This window comes from Condylura cristata, unplaced genomic scaffold, assembly GCF_000260355.1.
Source record: "Condylura cristata isolate star-nosed mole 26May11 unplaced genomic scaffold, ConCri1.0 scaffold00026, whole genome shotgun sequence".
In the NCBI taxonomy this organism is placed as follows: Eukaryota; Metazoa; Chordata; class Mammalia; order Eulipotyphla; family Talpidae; genus Condylura; species Condylura cristata.
Genome location: NW_004567127.1, coordinates 22136824 through 22156651, shown reverse-complemented (window position 1 = coordinate 22156651; position 19828 = coordinate 22136824). Strand labels below are relative to the sequence as shown.

At 46.2% G+C, this 19828-nt stretch overlaps 1 protein-coding gene across 2 annotated transcripts in view; it reads left to right on the top strand.

Moving 5' to 3' along the window:
* Nucleotides 1–19828, top strand: part of TENM2 (teneurin transmembrane protein 2) — an 895709-nt gene that overhangs the window by 804841 nt on the left and 71040 nt on the right. For both annotated transcript variants that reach the window (XM_004689796.2, XM_012730132.1), the window contains one exon: nucleotides 1029–1175. In XM_004689796.2, coding sequence (XP_004689853.1) covers nucleotides 1029–1175 — 147 coding nt within the window. The remainder of the gene's footprint in view (nucleotides 1–1028; nucleotides 1176–19828) is intronic.

Genomic DNA, 19828 nt, shown 5'->3' with positions numbered 1-19828 from the left:
ACACACACACACACACACACACAGAGAAAGGAAAACCCCGCAAAATCAGAATGGATCAAATACCATCCCCTTGGGTGGAGTGGGGTGCCTTCAGCACCTCCTCTTCCGTTGCATTCACCCTGAAGTATTCTTAAATCATGCCTTAACTGAGGTGAGCAGGCGGGAAGCAGCCACTGTTAAAGCACCTCTTCAACAAAGCAGCCCACCCTATCTGGGGGGGACACATTCCAAGCCCCCCATGCAAGCACAGATAGTGCCCAACCACATATATACTGTCTGTTCCTGGACATGCACACCTAGGCACAGTGTAAGCAGTAAGAGATTAACACTGGCCAATCATAGCAGTTGTAACCATGCTCTGTTAATAAAAGTTACATGAATATGGTCTCCTTCCCCAGATTGCTTTCTATACCTATCTTTGAATCACAGTTGACCACAGGTGGCTGAACCCTCAGATAAAAAAGGACCATCCATTAGATTACAAAAGTATGCAAAAGCCCACGCAGAACCTTCTAGTGCTTGGTCTTGAGAATTCCGTGCTAATCTTATCTAACTATATCTTTAGAATGCTGAAAGATGTAAGGCCCTTTGCCTCCATTCTGGCTTGATAAAGAACTGTCTCCTGTGGAAGGCACTTCTAAAAGAAAAGATTTGTTGTTGTTTTAGGCTTTTTTTTTTTTTTTTTTTTTGAGGTAGCATGAATCCTGAGTCACTGGCTAGAAATAACAGCCTAGTTAGTCTCATTGTAAGCTCAGAACTGGGTTAGTTTTCTGGAATATTCCCCACTTTGATTGCCTCAGACCCCTTCATACAGGTCAGTGTCATTGGGGACCCCCTGCATCTGGGACCCCCACTTTGTCTTGCACCTGCATGTGTCGCCTGCTTCCCCAACTCTCTGAAAGGCAGGCCTGGCCCTCCTCGGCGGCCGCCCAGAGGCCGCCCTGCAACTTTGCCCTCTGCATGGCTCCCCTGCGACCCCAGCGCGGCCTCACGTCCCTCCTTCTCATCCTCTCCATTTCTCCAACCAGATGGCTGCCCCGATTTGTGCAACGGCAACGGGAGATGCACACTGGGTCAGAACAGCTGGCAGTGTGTCTGCCAGACCGGCTGGAGAGGGCCCGGATGCAACGTTGCCATGGAAACCTCCTGTGCTGATAACAAGGATAATGAGGGAGGTGAGCAAGCGTCTTCTAATTCCCGGCCCCTCAAGAGCAGAGCGCGGCATATACTTTTGTCATGAGTCGTTTTTCCTGAAAGTCTCCCTAAATTATTGCGAAATGTTGCAACATTTCCTTTGAAAGAAATGCAGCAGCACATGGGTGTCCGTTGTCCACAGGCCAGTGGGGACTCCTGGAGCTGGGGCTGGAAGCCCTGAGGTTTGGTGCTGGCTTCCAATTCTCAAGTACACAGTGCCACAGAAAGGCAGCTGGGCACCCCGAGCTCTGCCTAGGGGTGAATGATCCTGCCAAACCTTTCAGAGCTGGAAATTGAGGGAAAAACACACACACACACACACACACAACAGGGTGATGGTGTCAGTGTGAGTTTCCCCTGCGCTGAGACTTTATTGGGTTGCAGCTCTTCATCCTTTGAGATAATATTGACAGATGAGGAAACTGAGTCTTGGAGAGCAGTTAAGTAACTTTTTAAAAGATAACTCACCACCAATAGTAAAATCAGGCTGCAATTCAACTTTGACTCCCAGGCTGTGTTCTAACTGGTGCCAGCAGACTGCAGCCTTATAACTAGAAGTGGGTGTTACTTTTTTTTTTTTAAAGATTTGTTTATTTATGCATACAGAACTGGGGTACAGGCCAGAGGTGCAGTGGTGGTAAGAGGATTCACCAGAGACAGAGAGCAGAACAGTCCAAATGACAAGTACACCGCTGAGGGGAGCAGTGGGCAGGTTAGGAGAGGTCTGCTGTGCCATGTGGGTCACCTCTGGGGGATGGGGCGGGGATCGAACTCATGCTAAAGTGACGTTAGCTTCTTAGTGCTGTGTTTTAACTTACTGCGCCACTAGGAGGGCCCAGGTGTTACATTTTTAATGATTTGGGGGGTAAAACTCTAAAGATAAAGAATATTTCGTGGTTATATGGAATTCAGACGTCACTGTCAAAGCATGAGGTGTTAGCAGAATGTAGCCATAACGGAACTGTGTTTTGTCTGAGGTTGCTTTTGCCTTCAAGGTACATGGGGGTAGCTGGACAGAGAGCAGGGAGCTGACTGTTTAAATATCTGCTCTCTGACTGGGGCAAGTTGGCGTCCCCACTTCTCAATGCTGTTCTGCATTACCAGATAGCGTACTAAAATTCCGAGGCTAGGTGGTGTGGAGGCAGCATCTGGGTTACCTGACTTGTTAAGAATATCAAGTAATGCTACTCAAATGTTAGAACAGGTGTGGGATCCAGCTCTACCAAAATTACTAACTGGACAGAATTTATCAGAGCAGACTATGTGATTAACAAATTATTCAATGTAAAAAAAAAATGTATTTACATCATCTCCACATGCAGATCACTATTAGTCCCTGGCCTCAGGGTCCTAGGGGCCAGCTTCAGTGGTGTCCACAGTGGGGTGCCATCTGTCAGGGGGATGAATGAAAGTATTAAATTCTGGTTTTTTTTATTTTCCATCCATTTAATAGACACTTTACAATTGCTATAATCTTATTGCCGTTGTAGATGTATATGCTTTTTAAATAAACAGTTGTACACACACAGATAGGCATATATTATCCAGAAAAGTTTAAAGACCTGATGTCATTCCCAGAACTCCCATTCATTCACTTACATTCTGGAATCAGAGCCAAAATGGAAGCCACTTTAATTTATTTTTGCGCAAGGCAAGGCCTAACTATACAATACATCTTGTTTTCCAAGAGAGAGTCAAAATCACACTCCTTTTCCTGGTAAGCTTCACTGTTTGGCTTCTGGTCCCTCGAGATTTCACCCAGCAAGGCAGTTGCTTACAGATCAGCTTCTTCCCCTTCCAGAAAGGAGCTGCCATCCCAGCCCCCTTCCCTCTTGAGGAATAAGGGGGTGTCAGCAGCTGAAAGGGAAATACTACATGAGTAGAGAGGTGGGGGATCTTATCTCCCAAAGGCGTGAGTGAGAAATCTACCCGATAGACATAAATGCCAACAATAAGTGAGCCAGATCAACTAGAAGGAGGAGGACCCCAAGACTCAGCACTCCCTCTCCTTAGACCTGGGGAATGGGTTTATGTTTGGGAAGTGGGGCTCAGGAGAACGAAACAAAGTTGAATTCCTTTGGCCAGGGAATGAGCTGGCGTGCAGAACTCGAAGTCTGACAGGAGCTCACTGGGTGTAGCAGTCAGGGGCATAGAAGGATCAAGGGATGGCTGAAGGCCTTGTCCACATACGGGCCGGCAGTCACGCCCTACTGACGTGTGGACACCTTGGGGTTTGACCTGGGTTGCTGGTCTTGTTTACTCTAGAGAAGCAGAATTGCTAGCAAAAAAGAGGTTCCTCTTGGCATTGTCACAAAGGTGTCAGATATTACCTGGTTTAAGCTGGCATGTTGGAAAATCAACTTGGCTGGCAGCTAAGCGACAGGTAGAAAGAGATCAGGACTGATGTCAGGATAGATTTCAGCTTTGGGGCACTATGCTTTGTGCTCCCCACATCCCAAGTGCGGATCCTGGTTTCCACCCGTGGAAAGGAAATTCCTACAGTGGAGAAACAGCCCCAGAGGCAGTTGGCACTGCTGGCCCGGGGACCTCAGCACTGCCCAGCAGCCCACTGGGGCCCTCCTGGCAGGAGTAGGCAAAGCTTCAGGAAGCAGGACACAAAAGCAAATGAGGCAGTGATTATGCTAAAGACAATAATGGCCTTGTTATGGGAACTATTAAAGCATACCTCCCAAGGAAGTAATTAACCACCAAGAAAAAAAGCCCCTGCATGGTGTTTATAAAAAGAAACTCCCAGTTAATTCAGAGTTGCTTATGTCAGGTGAGAGAGGTAGACACTGACTCTCTCTCACCTGGCGTAAGCAATTCACAATTAACTGAGTTCTTTTTTTGGAGGAGATTCCTCAGCACAGAGTATCCTTTTTATGGTTAATTACTTCCCTAGGAGGTGTGCTAAGCACTTTGCTGTTTATTGATAAATATTAAAGTGGCTTCTCATCAACTCCAGATCCAATTCTGCAGCACACTAATTATATCACCACTCGGTGCATTTGGGGTGGGGAGCAGGGTCCTGCCCCAGGCTCTGTTTTGCTTTGGGAGTTCTCAGGGAGGTGGGTACTGAGAGCCTCTAAACCCAGCAGGGGTTTGGGAAGAGGCACCCAGGCAGAACATGAATGCAGGCTCGGGCAGCAGCTGTGGCGGACACATTTGTAATAAACCTCATGAATGGAGGAATAATGGAGTGCTTTTCCAAAGTGGGCTGGAAGAGGCCGTTCATTTTCCCACGTAGGAATGCTCTTCATTTCTTAACAAACAACCTCATTTTAAAGCCATGTGTGGTTTTGATTTTAAACTGAGGCCCATATAGATGCAAACATGGGTTTAGATATTTCAAGCCCTCAACAGTCTCTTCAACCTAGGTTTCACCGAGAGGACCTCGGCCCAGTGCTTAGCAGACAGCGTTTGCTCTGAAACCTTAACTTCCAGCAAACCCGGAACTCATACCCAGAGATTCTGACTCTGAGGTCTGGGGTTGGCTGCGAGCAATGAACGGCTTGTCCATTTCCAGGTGTTAGCTGATGCAGGTTGTCTTTGCGAACCCTTGAATGGGAATCTTTGAATTATACAGATGAACTGAGTTCTCTCCTTTGCATCTAGCATAGTAGTAGCTAAGTGCTTGGAAGAATGGAGAACAGTTTCACCCCAATATTTCTTCTATTGTGTGATGCTTGTGAAAAACCCGAAGGCAAAGAGCTGCCTCAGGCTGTCCCTCACTTGTTCTCACTTTCAAAGTCTTTTCAAACCTTAGCCCTGTGGCCATGAGTGTAGCCTCAAGAAACAAAAGTTGGTTCTGATGGGATGAGCTTTACCTGCCATAGTCCCCCCCAAAAACAAGTGGAAATGGTGCCTGCTGTCATGCCAGCAAGCCGACTGCCTTTTTAATAGTGAGAGATCTTCACTTGAACTGCTCACCCCAATTTGAAAGAGAAGAGATTCAAAGAAATATTTTTGCTTACAGTAGACAAATACCAGCTCATTAAAGTCTGAGAATACACACAACATGTGCGTCAAGTGACAGGCGGATAATATTTAATTATCACCACCAAGACAGAGGTGTGAGATTTAGTTCATCACAGCCAGGGGTAAGAGAAAGGGTGCAGATTTCCTCTAAAAGCGGGAAGCTTGAGGTGAGAAGGCGTTGTTAAACCGTCTGGCCTGGAAAGACAGTTCTGGCTGCTTTCCTGTGCCCCTTGGTCCCCAGAATGCAGTCGAGCCCAGCGCTCTGTCTCTATAAAGCCCAGCTCCCATCCTTTCCAGAAAGCGTGGGAGTCTTGTTGGGAAAGCCTGTGGAATCCTGTATGTCACCCTGCCCAGTCTCTGGGCCAAGCCTTAGGGTAGAAGTGGGGGGAGGAGGAGGAGGAGGGCTTTCCTTAGGGACCTGGTCTCAGGATCCCCTCTGGGAGCTGCACAGTCCTCCCTGGGAGCTGTGCTCATCCCCTCTGCATCTGCCTATACACAACACTGAATGTCACATGCTTTGCTCCTGTCCTGTCACTTTGTTGGCTTCCAAAATGGCTGACACTGTCACCTCATGATGGCTAAGCCAGGACTCAGGACTGTCTTTGCTCCCCACTTCTGCAAATCACATTGACCTTTCAGTCTCTGTCTCCTTGTCTGTATAAAAAGCATGTTACTACACCTGCCTTACCTGGGGTAAAGTTTCAGTGAGACAATGTATAAAACACGCTATATAAGGTACCTGGCTCACAGGATGCGCTCACATTATGAATGGTAACGTAATATTCAAGAATCCAAGTAGATGGAGCCCACCACTCATTGGCTCACAGAATCATTGAGGTTCTAACTAGTGTTTTCCAAATTTCAGTTGCATAGCCATACTGCAGAACTTGTTCAAAAATCAGATTTGTATGCCCCTACTTTTGAGTTTCTGATTTCTAAAGTCAGTTATGGGATCCAAGAATCTACATTTTCAGCAAGCACCCCAGAGGATCCTGATGCAAGTGTTACAGAACATGTGTTGAGCAAAACTTGTTTAAGTAAGTATTTTCCTCAGAGTCTGACTGACCCAACCCAAGATCATAATACCTGGCCCTAAACACTGACCTAGAGACTTTTCCGAACCCAAGGGAGTAAAGTGAGAAGAGGGGGCTTTTATCTTAAGAAGAAACAGTTGAGGGTGGGGGGAAATGAACACTGGTTCATCTTAAGTTTCTGGGTAAATAGCTTTCATATAGTTTAGAAATATTTTCTATTCCTAGTTGAAGTGATAACTGATATTTGTTCCCTTTTTTTTTTTTTCATTTGTGGGATTACAGTTTTTTTTTTCCATATGTGCACATGTTCCACTCATCCTCAACCAAATCACCCATGCCAAGGCCCCATCTATCTTCCTCTCTCACACCTTCTCTCTGTTCTTTCCCACCTCTCTGTTCCTTCTGCTAGCTATTATCTTCTTTCTCTGAGTTCAAGATTTATTCCTACTATATTTTGCCTGTGAAGCCAATCAGTATCTGACTTTCACTTTTTGGTTTATTTCATTTAACACAATCACCTTGATATCCATCCATTTTGTCCCAAATGGTACTAATTAATCCCTTTTCAAGGCTATGTAGTATTCCATTGAATATATATTCCACAAATTATTTACACCTTCCTTTGTTTAGGGGCACTTATGTTAGTTCCATGAGTTGATAATTACAAGATAGTGCTGCTATGAGCACAGGCAGAGAGAAATATTTTTGTTTTAGAGCATTCATATTATTTGGATAAATACCTAACAGGTATTTCCAGTGCATGTGGAATTTCCATTTTCTAAGAAATCAATACCATTATCCACAGGGACTATACCAACCCTTGCATTTCCTTCTGTAGTAAGAGTTCCTTTTTCACTGCAACTTCACCAACATTTGCTATGTTTCAAAATTTTAGAAGTCTTTAACTCTCTCATAGGGATGTGAATCTGTCCATCCATCTATCCATCCATGGTTTCAAAGACACAGTTGAGCAAGGTTTATTAAATGTGAGGCATTGGAAACAGACCTTTGGAAATGTTCAGACATGTCAGCAAAGAGCTCACATCCATCTGACAGGATAAGATGTATTAATACATTCTGGTTGCTGTGGTTGTCACAGTCTAGTTCTGATAACAATGAGGTGGAGCACTTTGGTGGGAGCACAGAGAAGCAGCCACTATGGAAAGGGATGTCAGCCACAAGACATGAGAAAGAAAAAGCCCATCATGATATTAAGCCCAAAGTCTTCAGTCTACCTCCCTAGAGAGCCCCTAGAGCCACTGACTTGTATAATCAGTGATCTTTGATGGGAGCTCCTGGGTCCCCCAGTAGCATCTATATTCCCCTCCCTAAATTAAAGGCTCATTCAGACTGCTCTTCAGAGTAGGACTTCCCAGCCCACCTCCATCTGCAAGGCTCAAGGCCTTGTTTTGCTCCAAAGGAGGGTTGCCTTGGGTTGAGAGATGTGGATGCTGGCCTGAGCTTCAGATACTCCAGCCAGGTCTAAATGAAGAGAAATAACACTGGAGTCTGTCCAAAGCACTTGTAACAGGCCAAAATCCACCCCTCGCCCACTGCCTCCTCCCAAAGAAAAAGACCCAGTGCCTGGTCATCCAAATTGGTTTGACATGATTCAGGGATGCTGTTCTGGCATTTATCTCAATTGTTAATTAATAACTCACCTTGTCTGTGCATTCTGCAGAGCCAAGCTCTGGACTTCAGGGGCTCCGGAAGAGTTATGGTTCTCAAATCCAGATAGTCCAGTCTCTTCATCCAGTGAGGGATAAAGTTGGTGAACCCATTGTAAATGCCTTGATTAATGTGGGCAAATCATGTTGATGGATTGGTTGGGTGGGGAGCAGCTTAAGGGTGCGACACTGCTCTATTAATTGGGTTGGATGAGGATTCCCCTTGCAGTCCAAAGACCTTATGGCAAATGTAGCTGGAGCCATAAACAAGAATCCCTGCTTAGCTACCAGAGAGGAAAGCAATATATCTACTGCTGAGGAAGAGAACTTGGCCTTGGTTCTAATGCCATCTGGCCAGGCACTGGGTCTTTCTTCTTTGGGAGAGAACCAGAAGTAACCTGAACTGAAATCCTGGGGGAGCACTTGGCAGCAGGGGTTAAAATTAGTAAGGATCTTCCAGATAAAATAAGAGCTTTGACTTCCTGGGCATGTTTGACTGGTGAATCATCTGTTTCGAACATTAAAGCTTCACTTTTTTTATTCTATTGAAGTTTTTAAAAAAGATATAATCCATTCTCCGTTACTTATAAAAACTGTACCAGTAAGACTTTCAAGAACTTACGTGCACCGAGAAATGTGCTGAGCTTTATAGTCACTGGGTTTCAGATGCCCCTGTTCTCTAGAAGTGGAACATTGCTATTTGGAATGATTCGGTTGGTTATTTCGGGAGGTCTGGGGTGTTGACAACCATTAACTTGTATGGGAAAAATATTTGAGAGTTCCCACACCAGAAAATAACCTATCAGATAATACCCAATGGGTGCAGTTTCCTTGCAGATATCCAGGGAAACCCGCAATGGGAATAAGCTACCAGTGAGTGTCCTGTGGGTCCTGCCCGTGCCCTCCTCCACACAGCAGCTAGCAAGAGAGTTTGAAATGAGAAGTCATCACACCATGACTTCAAAGGACTTCTCATGCAGTTGAAATAAAATCGAATGTTTCACCTTGGCCTAGAGGACCTTCGCTGATGTCCCCTGACTCTCTCCTGTAGCCTCACCCCACACCCCATGGCCACTCTGCTTCTGCTCCAACTAGTGTGTACGCACACGCACACACACACACACACACACACACACACACATGCTAAGCTTAGAACCATCTAGGGCGTTTGCTGGGTCAGAAATGATCTGACCTGGGTGTTTTGCTTGGTTGGCTCCTTCCAGTCCTTCTGGCCCTCCGCTCCAGGTCTGCCCCCACCCCCACCCCCGCAAAGAGGCTGATTGTCACCCCAGAGGTCCACAGCTGCCTGTCTCTCATCACACACTGATATTTCCTTCCCACCAAGTGTCACATTCCTTAATTGCCCCATCTATATCTTTCTTGGCACACGTGCTTCCACTCTGCAACCAGTGTCTTTCTCCTGAAACACAGACCAAACTTGGAAGTTGTTTCTGAAATGGATTCCAACAGATTGAGAATCTGTGCATTTGTACAGAGGCCTCAGGAAAAATCACCTGAACGATAAAGCTTTCCCAGTAAAAGCCTTTTCCCAAAATTTCTCTGACTGGAATTTGTTGGGAAAAACAAAAAGGTATTTAAAGTTCATGAGTTTACCTAACATAGCACCTTCAGTTCTTCTAATCAAGTCTTTATTAAGTGTCTCTTAAGGGATTATATTTTTTCCCTGATTAGATGACAAATCAAACATTCATTAGAGATTAAAGTGTATAATCTGCAAAATAATAATAATAATAATAATTTAAATCGCCATAGAGGTAGGTTAGGGAATTGAAGGATCAAAACAGGTTTGGCTGGTGGCAGAGAAGGAACATTTGTGTCATGAGCTGATGTCCCGTGTGTTGGCCTTGACCAGAGACACTCAGCAGCAGCAACAAGCGCCCTTGGTTTCCATGACCCATGCTTGAATCATGGCGAGAGGATGGGCCCTGTTGTTCCCATAATCCTCCCCTCAGCCCGAACCTGTGGTTCTCAACCTAGGGCAGCTTTGCTTTCTTTGGGACCACTGGCAATGTCTGAGGACATTGATGAGTCATGGCATGGAGGAGGGGCGAGGGCACTCTTGGCATCTTGTGGGGGGAGTCCCGTATGCTGATGAATCTCCTTCAGACACAATACAACCATCACAGCAAGGAGTGACCCCACCATAAGTGTCCGTCATGTCAGTGTTGGGAAATGTGTTACAGAAACACTTGGAGTCCACGTGAGGGATCCGAACAGTCAAGAGGCATTGAATTGATACAATGGTTTGATGCACTGGCATTCATCAGGGGCCAGACCAGTGTCAAGGCCTAACCCACACTGCCCAAGTAGTCGTGACAATAGCCTGTAAGAGTCCTGAGAACCTGTATGCAGACACAGAAGCTGAGGGCCAAAGAGGTGCAGGCTTCCCCAGGCTCCAGTTCTGCAATACAGCTCCCAGGATTTAAACCTAGGCCAGGAGCCCTCCTCTGGGCTCTGTGTGGCCTGTCAATGTCATGTGTGTTTCAGAATAAGGCATACTTCAGGTGTCTGGGACGCTCCACTCCTCAAAAAGGTTTATTCTGCTGCTTTCTGGAAAATTGCAATTGGTTTTAGCTTTCTCCCAGTTTTGGATTGGGAATGCACTTTTGCCACAAAGTGCTTACATGATGAGATGCCAGGGGGCGAGAAGGGGAAAGTAGAACAATTGCACTTTAAATAGCCAGGCCTTCTCACAGTGCAGCCAGAGCAGTTGCCCAGGGCCTGTGCTCTTGTCTCTTGACTTTCCATCTTCTCAGCCAAGAACTCTCAGGGGTTGGAGAGGGGCCAGAACTAAGGAAGCTGCAATGTGTGCCCCAAAGCTCTCTTTCCTGCTCACCAGGAAAACCAAACCTTCCCCAGAGAATTCCCTCTCTTCTCCCCTCCTCAAGGTCATCCTGAAGCTGCCAAGCCAGTGCTACAAGTACAGCCCAGAGGTGATGTCCTGGCTCTGAGGGACGCTACCTCTATCGGGTATGGGCATCCTGCCGTCAGCAGTGTAAAGGCTAAAATAGAGCCCCCGCAGCTACAAAAGCTAGAGAGGGAAGGAAACTTCCTTGAGTTCCACTGATCTGGGCCAGAGCCCGGTTTTGTAGCTCTAACTCAAGCACAGTTTTTTCTATGTTGTGCTGCCTGCAAAGTGACACAGTCGCCCTCCAGAGTAGTGACAGATTACTCTGCCATTTGAACCAGACCCAGCAGCTGGACAAGGGTGAAATGGACAAGGCGACTTGCTCACATGTGCAGTCTGGCCTGCATAGAGCTGCAGAAATCTTAAAATTCAGTGCCAATTGGACAACAGGCCACTGCCCAGGAAACTGAGATGCTAGGTGCAGCGTGTCCAAAGTCAAGCAGTCGAGCGCTGGGATTAAGGCACAGTTGTCCCAGTACTGAGCATCTCGCACACCTTCACCCACATTCCCTTCTGAAAACAGCTGTGTATCAGACTCTCCGGAGAGTCCAACCTGAGATCTGGGGCCAGGAAGAAGGAGGGGATGGGAGTCCTTGGAGAAGAGATACAGAGGGGGACCCTGCCGTGGGAGTTAAGCTTCTCCACTCTGCCCTATAGCTGCCCACCTCTTGTAAAGCACTTGCCTCAGGGGAGCAGACCCGGTCCTTGGCCACGTCTGCGTCCCCTCGTGCACGACACCAGTGCCAGCACCTCCTGACTGTGCAGGGGCTGCTGGGCAGCTGCAATGCACGGACTCTGCCCTACCTGGACCCGCCACTCTCTTCCTAATCACTCAGGCCAGGTTTCTGAGGTCTTTGCTCCTGTACCCACATCATGTCACCAGCATTGCTAGGCTGGATTATTTGTCTTCCAGCTTCCAGACTGTTCCACAGAGATCAATCAGAAGGCTGCTTTTAAAAGTCAGATCCATCTTGATACCATATTGTGTGTTTGGGAGGATTTCATAATCTCTCCTGTAATATATGTTTATAGGAATTTTAACACTGAATGGTGGCGTTAATTGCCTTTAAACAGTAAAGATAATCAACATTAAATAAAAGGCAGGCCCCTACTGACACTTCCCCAGGGGGCCTCATCTCCTAGAGTGTGCTCTGCACAAGAGGGTCCCTGCTTCCTCTCTGATCCCCTTCCAGTGCGCCCTCAGCCCCTCCCCCACCATCTTGTTGTTCCTACAATTTGCAAGATACATTCCCACCGGGGTATTTGTACCTGCCTTTCCGATCCTCTACCCTGCACTCTTCCTCCAGATGTTTCCATGACCTGTTTTCTCACTTCATTTATTTTCTGCCCAAACATTTCTACAGAGAAGCCCTGCCTGGCATCCCCATCTGATCCTCCCTCTCTCATTCCCCAGGCTCTGCGCTGCTGTTATCTAACACACTATTATTCTCTCAAGGTCTGTAACAGGGCGATGCATTGATTGTCTGTTTTCCCCTGTGGGATCTAGGTCTACCACCACAGGGTCCTCCTTGCTCTTGGTCAACTCATTATTTAGTGTATTGAATGAATGGCAGCTTTAAGGAGAAGTATCTACATTAGGAAGCAGTTGTCTTTCACCCAGTAGATTACCTTAGGATACACAAATTTCGTTTTAAGATTAAAAAGCACTCATACAGGCAATGACATTCAAGTCACTATATACAGCGAGAACATTTTATTAATGGAAAGAGAAATCCATTTCTCTTCAGTAAGCCTTGAACAGTGGCTCTGCTCGGTGGATCTTTGCTGTTGTCTTTGTTCACCTGGTGTTGACTTCCTGCAGGCTTATGGCAGTGGATACACAAGCTCCCTAACCCCTAACACAAGAGGAAGGGCAGAAATGGCTGCCCTAAATGAACCCCAAATCCCAAAATAGCTTGCCCAGTATGGTATGGAGCTGAAGGAAAGATCAGCAGGCCCCAGGCTGGGGCCCACTATGTGTATGAATACCAGCTCTACCACTCCCTCACTAGCTGTGTCTGACATCAGTCAAGTCAGGCGATTAGCAGCCTGCTCCATGCCCCACGCTCCCTACCTGCAGGGTGGGAATAAACAATTACTCTCTGCTACAGGCATATGGATGAGGCTTTTCAATCTTTTTACAACAACCCTAGGAAGCTAGTGTGACTATTATTTCCATTTTATGGATGAAGAAACTGAGGCCCAGAGAGGCAAAGTAACTAGCCCGAGGTCACACAGCTAATAGCTTGCAGATCTCCAGATCCAGGGATCCTCGTTGACAGCACTGACTCCTTGTACCTGCACCATGGAGTGGCTAGGAAGAACCAATGAGAAAATCTCCAGGGAATACTAGGAGTGGGGCTGTGGCCATGTTTAGGAATTAGTGCTTCTGATGTCCCTAAACCAGCAGGAAACTTGGGTGATGGCTGAGTCGGGTCCCTGCTCCAGTCAGCAGTCTGGGGTACTTCTTTTTGCAGCCAGAGGACAGGCATCATGCCCCTGCTAATTCTCCCAATTCTGGGGTCGTTCCTCCCACTTCCCCAGAGATAGGTATCCTCAGGCAACAAGGAACTGTTCCCACCTGCTGCTCCATGGTATCAGTGGTGACAGTCCCTTTTCTCTCTGAGGGGCCCAGCAGGTCACCCACTGGCATCCACCAGGCCACCACCCCCTGCCAGGCCTGGACACCACTGGCCGACAGCTCGATGCTGTCTGACCTGCCAGTGGGCTCTTTGAAATGGAGGTTGATGAGGGCAGAAGAGGGGAGCAGGCCTAGCTGAGCAAGGCCAGAAACAGCAGGCAGAGGGCGAGCATGTGGGGAAATCAGTGGCTGGGGTCAGAGGCCCCGGCTCTCAGTTGCTGTTGGTTTTGTAACAGAAAAGGAGCGCGACAGCAGTGGGCTGGATAGAAATCCCCCACGTTTAAAAAGCATGACGGCTAGCCCCAAGTGAACAAGGGGGAGGGGCTGCCATGGAGTCTTGTCAGGGAGGTCTGGGCAGGAGAGTTGTGGATCAAGTGAGATCACTATTCCCAGAGGGTCTGTCTGGATTGAGGAGAGGCAAGAGAGAAAAAACGCAAGAGCTAGAAAATGAAATCCTACAGCTCTCACAGGGTACCTTTATATGTCTAAGATTAACTGCAGGCTCCTGTGAAGACTTGAGTAGAAGCCACGGTGTTAGTTTTGGAGGTGGGCATCCAGAGAAGGAATCACTTCTCCATCATTTACTAGCTGTATGACCTTGGGCAAGTGTCTCAGCCTCTCTGAGTTTCTCATTTAGCTACAAAACAGAGCTCTTAACACCCACCTCAGAGCATCCTGGGAGCATTATTGGATGAGGACTGTGTGAGGTTACAAGGCTTCAGCTGGGAAAGCCAGGGAGCTGGAATGGTGGCAGAGGGGTGCACAGTCCTCTGTGGCTAGAGCTAGGAACTAATTTGAAACATTCTGTATCCCAGCTTTCAAAAGAAAAAATTGCTCTCCAATATCTATTTAAATGGTTCCTCCTCTCTTTGATCTAGTCCTGCCTTAGATTAAAGAGCTTGGCACAGGCACAAAGCTCGTGATGGTGGCAGGCGCAATTAGCCCCTGCGTGTTGGGCACTCAGAGTATTTTATGGTAACAAATCTCCCATGGCAACTTCATGTAGGATTTGGCTGCCAGAGCAGCAGACGGGGTTCAAAACCCCATCCTGCCTGGTCTTAATGACTTCTTTGCTCTCTTTTTAAATCTCCCATTCCTCATCTGCAAACAACATCAGATCTGGTGTTGATTTAATGAAGGGGGCATGAAAAGTACTCATGTGGTGCCTGAGACCTAGTAAGCTTCTCTCAAATGCCAACTGTTAGCTCTCGTTAGACTGGCTGCCCTCTTCCTCCTGCTCCCAGGATTCCACAGGGTCCTTGTGCTAAAATGCATTGGCCTGGGAGGTTCTGGGCACCAAAGGACAAGAGCTCTGAGCTAAAGTGCTAGTAGCAATGATGTGGTTTGTGTTGGAGCTGATCACTCAAAAGCAAGCACTTTATAATAAGGTCAGTCAAACATGATGCTGCCACTTATGCCTATTAAGTGGATGAAAGTTTAGATGGTCTAGGTTTAGAGTCCCCAAAGTTAGAGCCCTAGGTTAAGGTCTCATGGAACTTCCCAACCTACATTGCATTAGACTGGGCCTCAAGAGGGGGCCATGGCCACAAAATGCTATAAGCTCCATTGTAATACTAGAAATTCACAAGGCATCTTCATATAGCAAAGGCTCTGGGAAGCCCCTGCTATAGAGGAACCGACTTAACCAACATACCAACATCAGCATACTAACATCATTCAGATGATTTCAGGTCATGTGCTCAGAAAATACAACTTGGTTTTACTCCCTAAGTTTTGGAAGTTTGAGGCTCAGAAAAACAATGGAGGTCTCTTCTTGGAGCTTGTTAGAAGTGCTGGCTCTCAAGTGCCACCCCACAGAGTTAGAATATACCTGCAGAGTTAAAGAGTCTGCATATCAGCAAGGTCTGCAGTGATTCTGATAGAAGTTAGAGTTGGAGTATATTAGAGAAGGTTTCATTGATGGTGTTTCTTTTGTTTTTGTCCATTTGTTGGTTTTTTTAATGAAAAGCCATTCCTCAAAATATCTGGACACACACCACAAGCTCAGTGTCATCATATTTCTTACATGCCCCACTCCTGGAATGTGAGGTCTACCAGCTGTCCCAATAGTTTAAAGTAATCAGTCATATTATGGTGATGTCTTAGGCAGATCATATCCCTGCCTTTTGTAACCGTGATTGGGTTTTCCTACGCAGACTTTGCTTTCTTTCCCACATCCATCCTGAGTAGGAAAGCCAGCAAAGAGCTCTCAGCGGGGCCTCCACTCTGCCAGATCTCTGGTCAGACATGATTGATCTTCCATTTCTAAGTCCTAAGAAAAGCCGAAAGGTGCTTTGGGGCAAGGATCTCTGGCCTTGGAACTCAGAGGCTGACAAAAAGAGTTGGCAGGAAGCAAGAGGAATGCTTCCAAACCACCTTCCAGATAGAGTACAAATACAGTTTTATTTCTTGTAATATTTAAGAATGGTGGTTGCTGGGTTGGGGCAAGGGAGGAGGGCAGGGAGAGCGGACAGCTATAGAACAACGGTCCATCAGGCAGCCTGGGTATTAATGGCAGCTGAAACTTCCCAAATGAGCACCCTGTCAGCCAATCTATTGCTTTAAAAGGTTGGCAATGCGGGAGACCTAACAGAGGCAATGAAGAACTAATCTCATATTGCCAGGTTAAATCAAGTCAGCCTTGCCCGTTCCTTTCACTTCTTAGTTACATCAAGCCAGAATACTTTCAATTATCCCTCACTTCCAACTTGTCAGCAGGCATTGGGTAAAATGCAAATGGAACAGTGCCCTTCCCTAGTAGAGAGGCGGATAAATCGTTAAGAGTAGCCTCCATTTATTGAGCCCTTCCTCAGTATTAAATGATCATCTCATTTGATATGCACCATCTTACAGCATCCCTGTACTCTCCGATAAAGTAGGCATAATCAAATCTTTTCTATAGATTGAAAAACTGAGTCATAGGGGTTCAGTCTCTTGCCAAGTTTACATTGATATGAATGACAGACCAGACATTAAAACCAGATCATTCTGACTCTAAAACCTGTATTATTTTGCTATTCATGTAACTGGATCAAGAGCCCAGTACCACCCTGGGCAAGCAGGTGCCTAAACTTTGGGATGCCCTTCTTGAAATTTTCTAAGTGCTTCTCTAGTGGTAGGGACTGACCAGAGTCAGAATCATTGTGTGGATGGAGCATCCCAGACTGAGCACAGGCCCACTTGAACCTTGATCCCTATTTCTCTTTTGGAGAATGTTCCCAGTTCCTTTACCATCTCTCATCCCCAACACCATGCATATAGGTTTGACCAGATGCCCAAAAGTATTTGAGGTTTTGTGTCTATGAGATATTTCAGAGTCCAGTGGCCCAATCCCAATTCTAGAGGGCAGTTTGGCAAGTAGAGTTCTTCTGCTGGCTGAAGGAGTATTTCTTTTGCAAGATGGTGTGAGATCAGGATGCCAGAATGATGTTGCTATGCTGACTTGGAGTGACTCAAATTGTTTATGTAGACAGAGATCCAAGAGAAAAAGTGTTTTCCAGGGGGCACGCCACATTTCAGACAGGGTGCTACAAGACCCCTCTTCAAAAACAAAGTATCTCCCAAGGCAACATAATCACTATAGTTGCTATCTTTCATTTTATTCAAGAACCACTTTAAGTCTCTGATGACAGTTCAGGAGCCTGTGGCTTTTGCCAGCCCGCAGAGTGGAAAGTGCCCTCCAGTTCCCCTCCCCCATCGATCTCCTTATTTCCATCACAAAGAGCAAGCAACACCAGGTTTATTCCTTCTTGCCCAAACTTGTTACTACCTCCCTTCTCTCCACTGCTTCATTAATTTTCCACCTTCCCATCATTAACTGATTTCAAAAAAAATGGCCCTAGGAATGATTGGGTTCACACCTGGGTTCCATGTTTTTTTCTTCGGGAAATAAGAACTTGGCAAGTACCTTCCTGTTTATGCTCAACAAACCTACCTGATGCCAAGAAGAATCAGAAAGAAGGAAGAAACTGAAAATTGTTCAGAGGAACAGAGCTGATGACAAGTTGCTGACTGTCTCGGTATCTTCAGTTCATCCTCCCAGCACTCCTGTGAGGTGTCATCAGCATCAATGTCACATCATGCCCACTTCACAGGAGAGGAAAATAAAGCACAGAGAGGTTGATATCCTGCGGAAAGTCACCCTTTACATCAAGTCCATAATGTGTATAACCTTAAGTGGACACCTTGATGAATGCTTTTATGTATACGTTCACCTGTGTAGATAGATGAAGGTGAAGGTCTAGAACTTCCCAGTGCCAGACAGTCCCCTGCACTCTTTCCCTGCCAGTACCTCTTCAGAAAGACCACTGCATTGTCTAACTTTCTATCATGATTTTTGTGACCTTGAACATCCACCTTATGAATGGACCAGCATGTCCTCACCACAACCCACATTTATCCAATCTGCTCTAAGATCCAACAAGGGGTGGGGTGATATATGAAGTGGCTAGTGGCACCTGTCATCAAGCCATCATCTGGAAGGAACAGGTGTTTTAAATCTCAGCTGCTCACCAGCTCCAAACCTGCAGACTCCAGCAGAGCTCTCCATGGTACCTGGAATCATTGAAGTTGATTTGTGTCAGCCTGCCTCAAAATGAATGAGAAACAAGTAAATTTAGATGTCTCCAAAGTCTTTAATACCCAAGAATGCTGGAGCATTCACACAGGTTGTAGAGGTGGTCACTTGCACACCAACCTACAGGGATAAAAAGCCCCCGAAATTGAACAAAATGTGTCCTTCTAGATTCTTCATAAGCTCCAAGTTTGCTAAGGTCAAAGGGAAAGGGTAATGAAACAAACATCCTCAACCCTAGAGCCCTCCTGTCTACAGGAATGAGGCAAGGACTCAGCCAGTCTTCTCTGAGCAGAAAAGATGTGCCTGTTTCAGTAAATCTGAAATACCTACATGTCTGCCATAGATTTCCACAGCCAGCTCCCCATGGCCCCGCCCTATTGAGTGTAGCTTTCTTAATAAGTGTTCAGTTAAAGCTTTGAGGTTAAATCTCTGGGCAATTTAGGGGATCCTTAAAAAAAATCTAGCAGAGCAAATTTAGCAGGGACTGGAAGCAGCTTACACAAACCTGTAGCCAGTCCAGAAGTTAAGTGTCACTTATGCCAAAGGTACACAGCTGCATAGGGGCTTGAATCTCACAAATAGTGTCCTCTGCAGCCTGTGTGGCTGGGAATGAATTCCCAAATAGCTTGTTTCTTCTGTTGACTCCTTCTCAAATGTTCATTTCGACCAACCAAATTCTTTCCCAGTGGTAGGAATAGACAGACCTTCAGCTGCGATTAAATCTCCAGGCCACCAGACTTCCCCAGATGTGAAATGACTGGTTTCATCCTCTTTCTGCATTTTCATTGTTGTCATCCTCATTATGTATATTCAGGAAACTGAGGAACAGCAGTTCATTGCTAAAAGGTCAGCCACTGGGTAGTAGCCAAGAGGAGATTCAAACTCAGACACCCTTATCCAGAGTCTGCAATTTAAGGATGACATTATTCTGCTTGGTGGGGTTGCTGTGAAGGTTTAAATCCAGGATATGTGTAAACCCTGTTTGGTCCATAGCATCTGTTATTATTCACTGATCACTCTTTGCAAATAGCATTCTTGCCAAGACCCAGCCAACCCACAGCACATACCAGTGAACAAATCTAATAAGGGAATAGTAATTTCATTAATTTTCACATCCAGCTTTTATAAACTGAAAAAGTTGAAGACTTCAGGGAGTTTCTGGTTGTAGTAATGCATAAAGTTCACTGAACATTTGCTAAAAACCAGGCTGATATTCCATATTGCAATTCACTTATTCCCTATCACGTAACCTGATAATATATGCACTATTACTACTTGGTTTTAAAGGCACAGAAATTGAGGTTCAGCAGCAGTGATTATCTCTCTAAGCTCCCACAGCCCGGGACTAGCAGAGATAAGGTTCATACCCAAATCCATCTGAGTCCACAGGCCAGGCAGGCTCTTACCTCTGATGCCGTGTAGACCTTTTAACTTTTAACCTTGGGAATTCTAATCCAGAGGATCCCATTTAGCACTAACTTGATTTCTGCTTCGTTGCCAGACCTGTTCTAGAAGATTTTCTCTAAAGTTCTTTATCGAAAGCGTAAAAAAGAATGCCTCACATGTAGTTTCTACCAAGGCTCTCCACAGCCGTTTTTCTATGAAATCATGACATCATCATCGTGACGTAGGCATGTGGAACACAGCCAAGGCAGTGAGTTATCATGTGTCACACAGAAAGCACTTAGACTATTTCCAGAGTGAAGTGATGTTGCAATAGGCCACCAGGTGACCCCTAGGTGGGCCCCATAGGAAGGCCGGGGCCACTGTCCCCTAACTGCTGAGTCAGACGGGCCCCTCTTCCAGGAC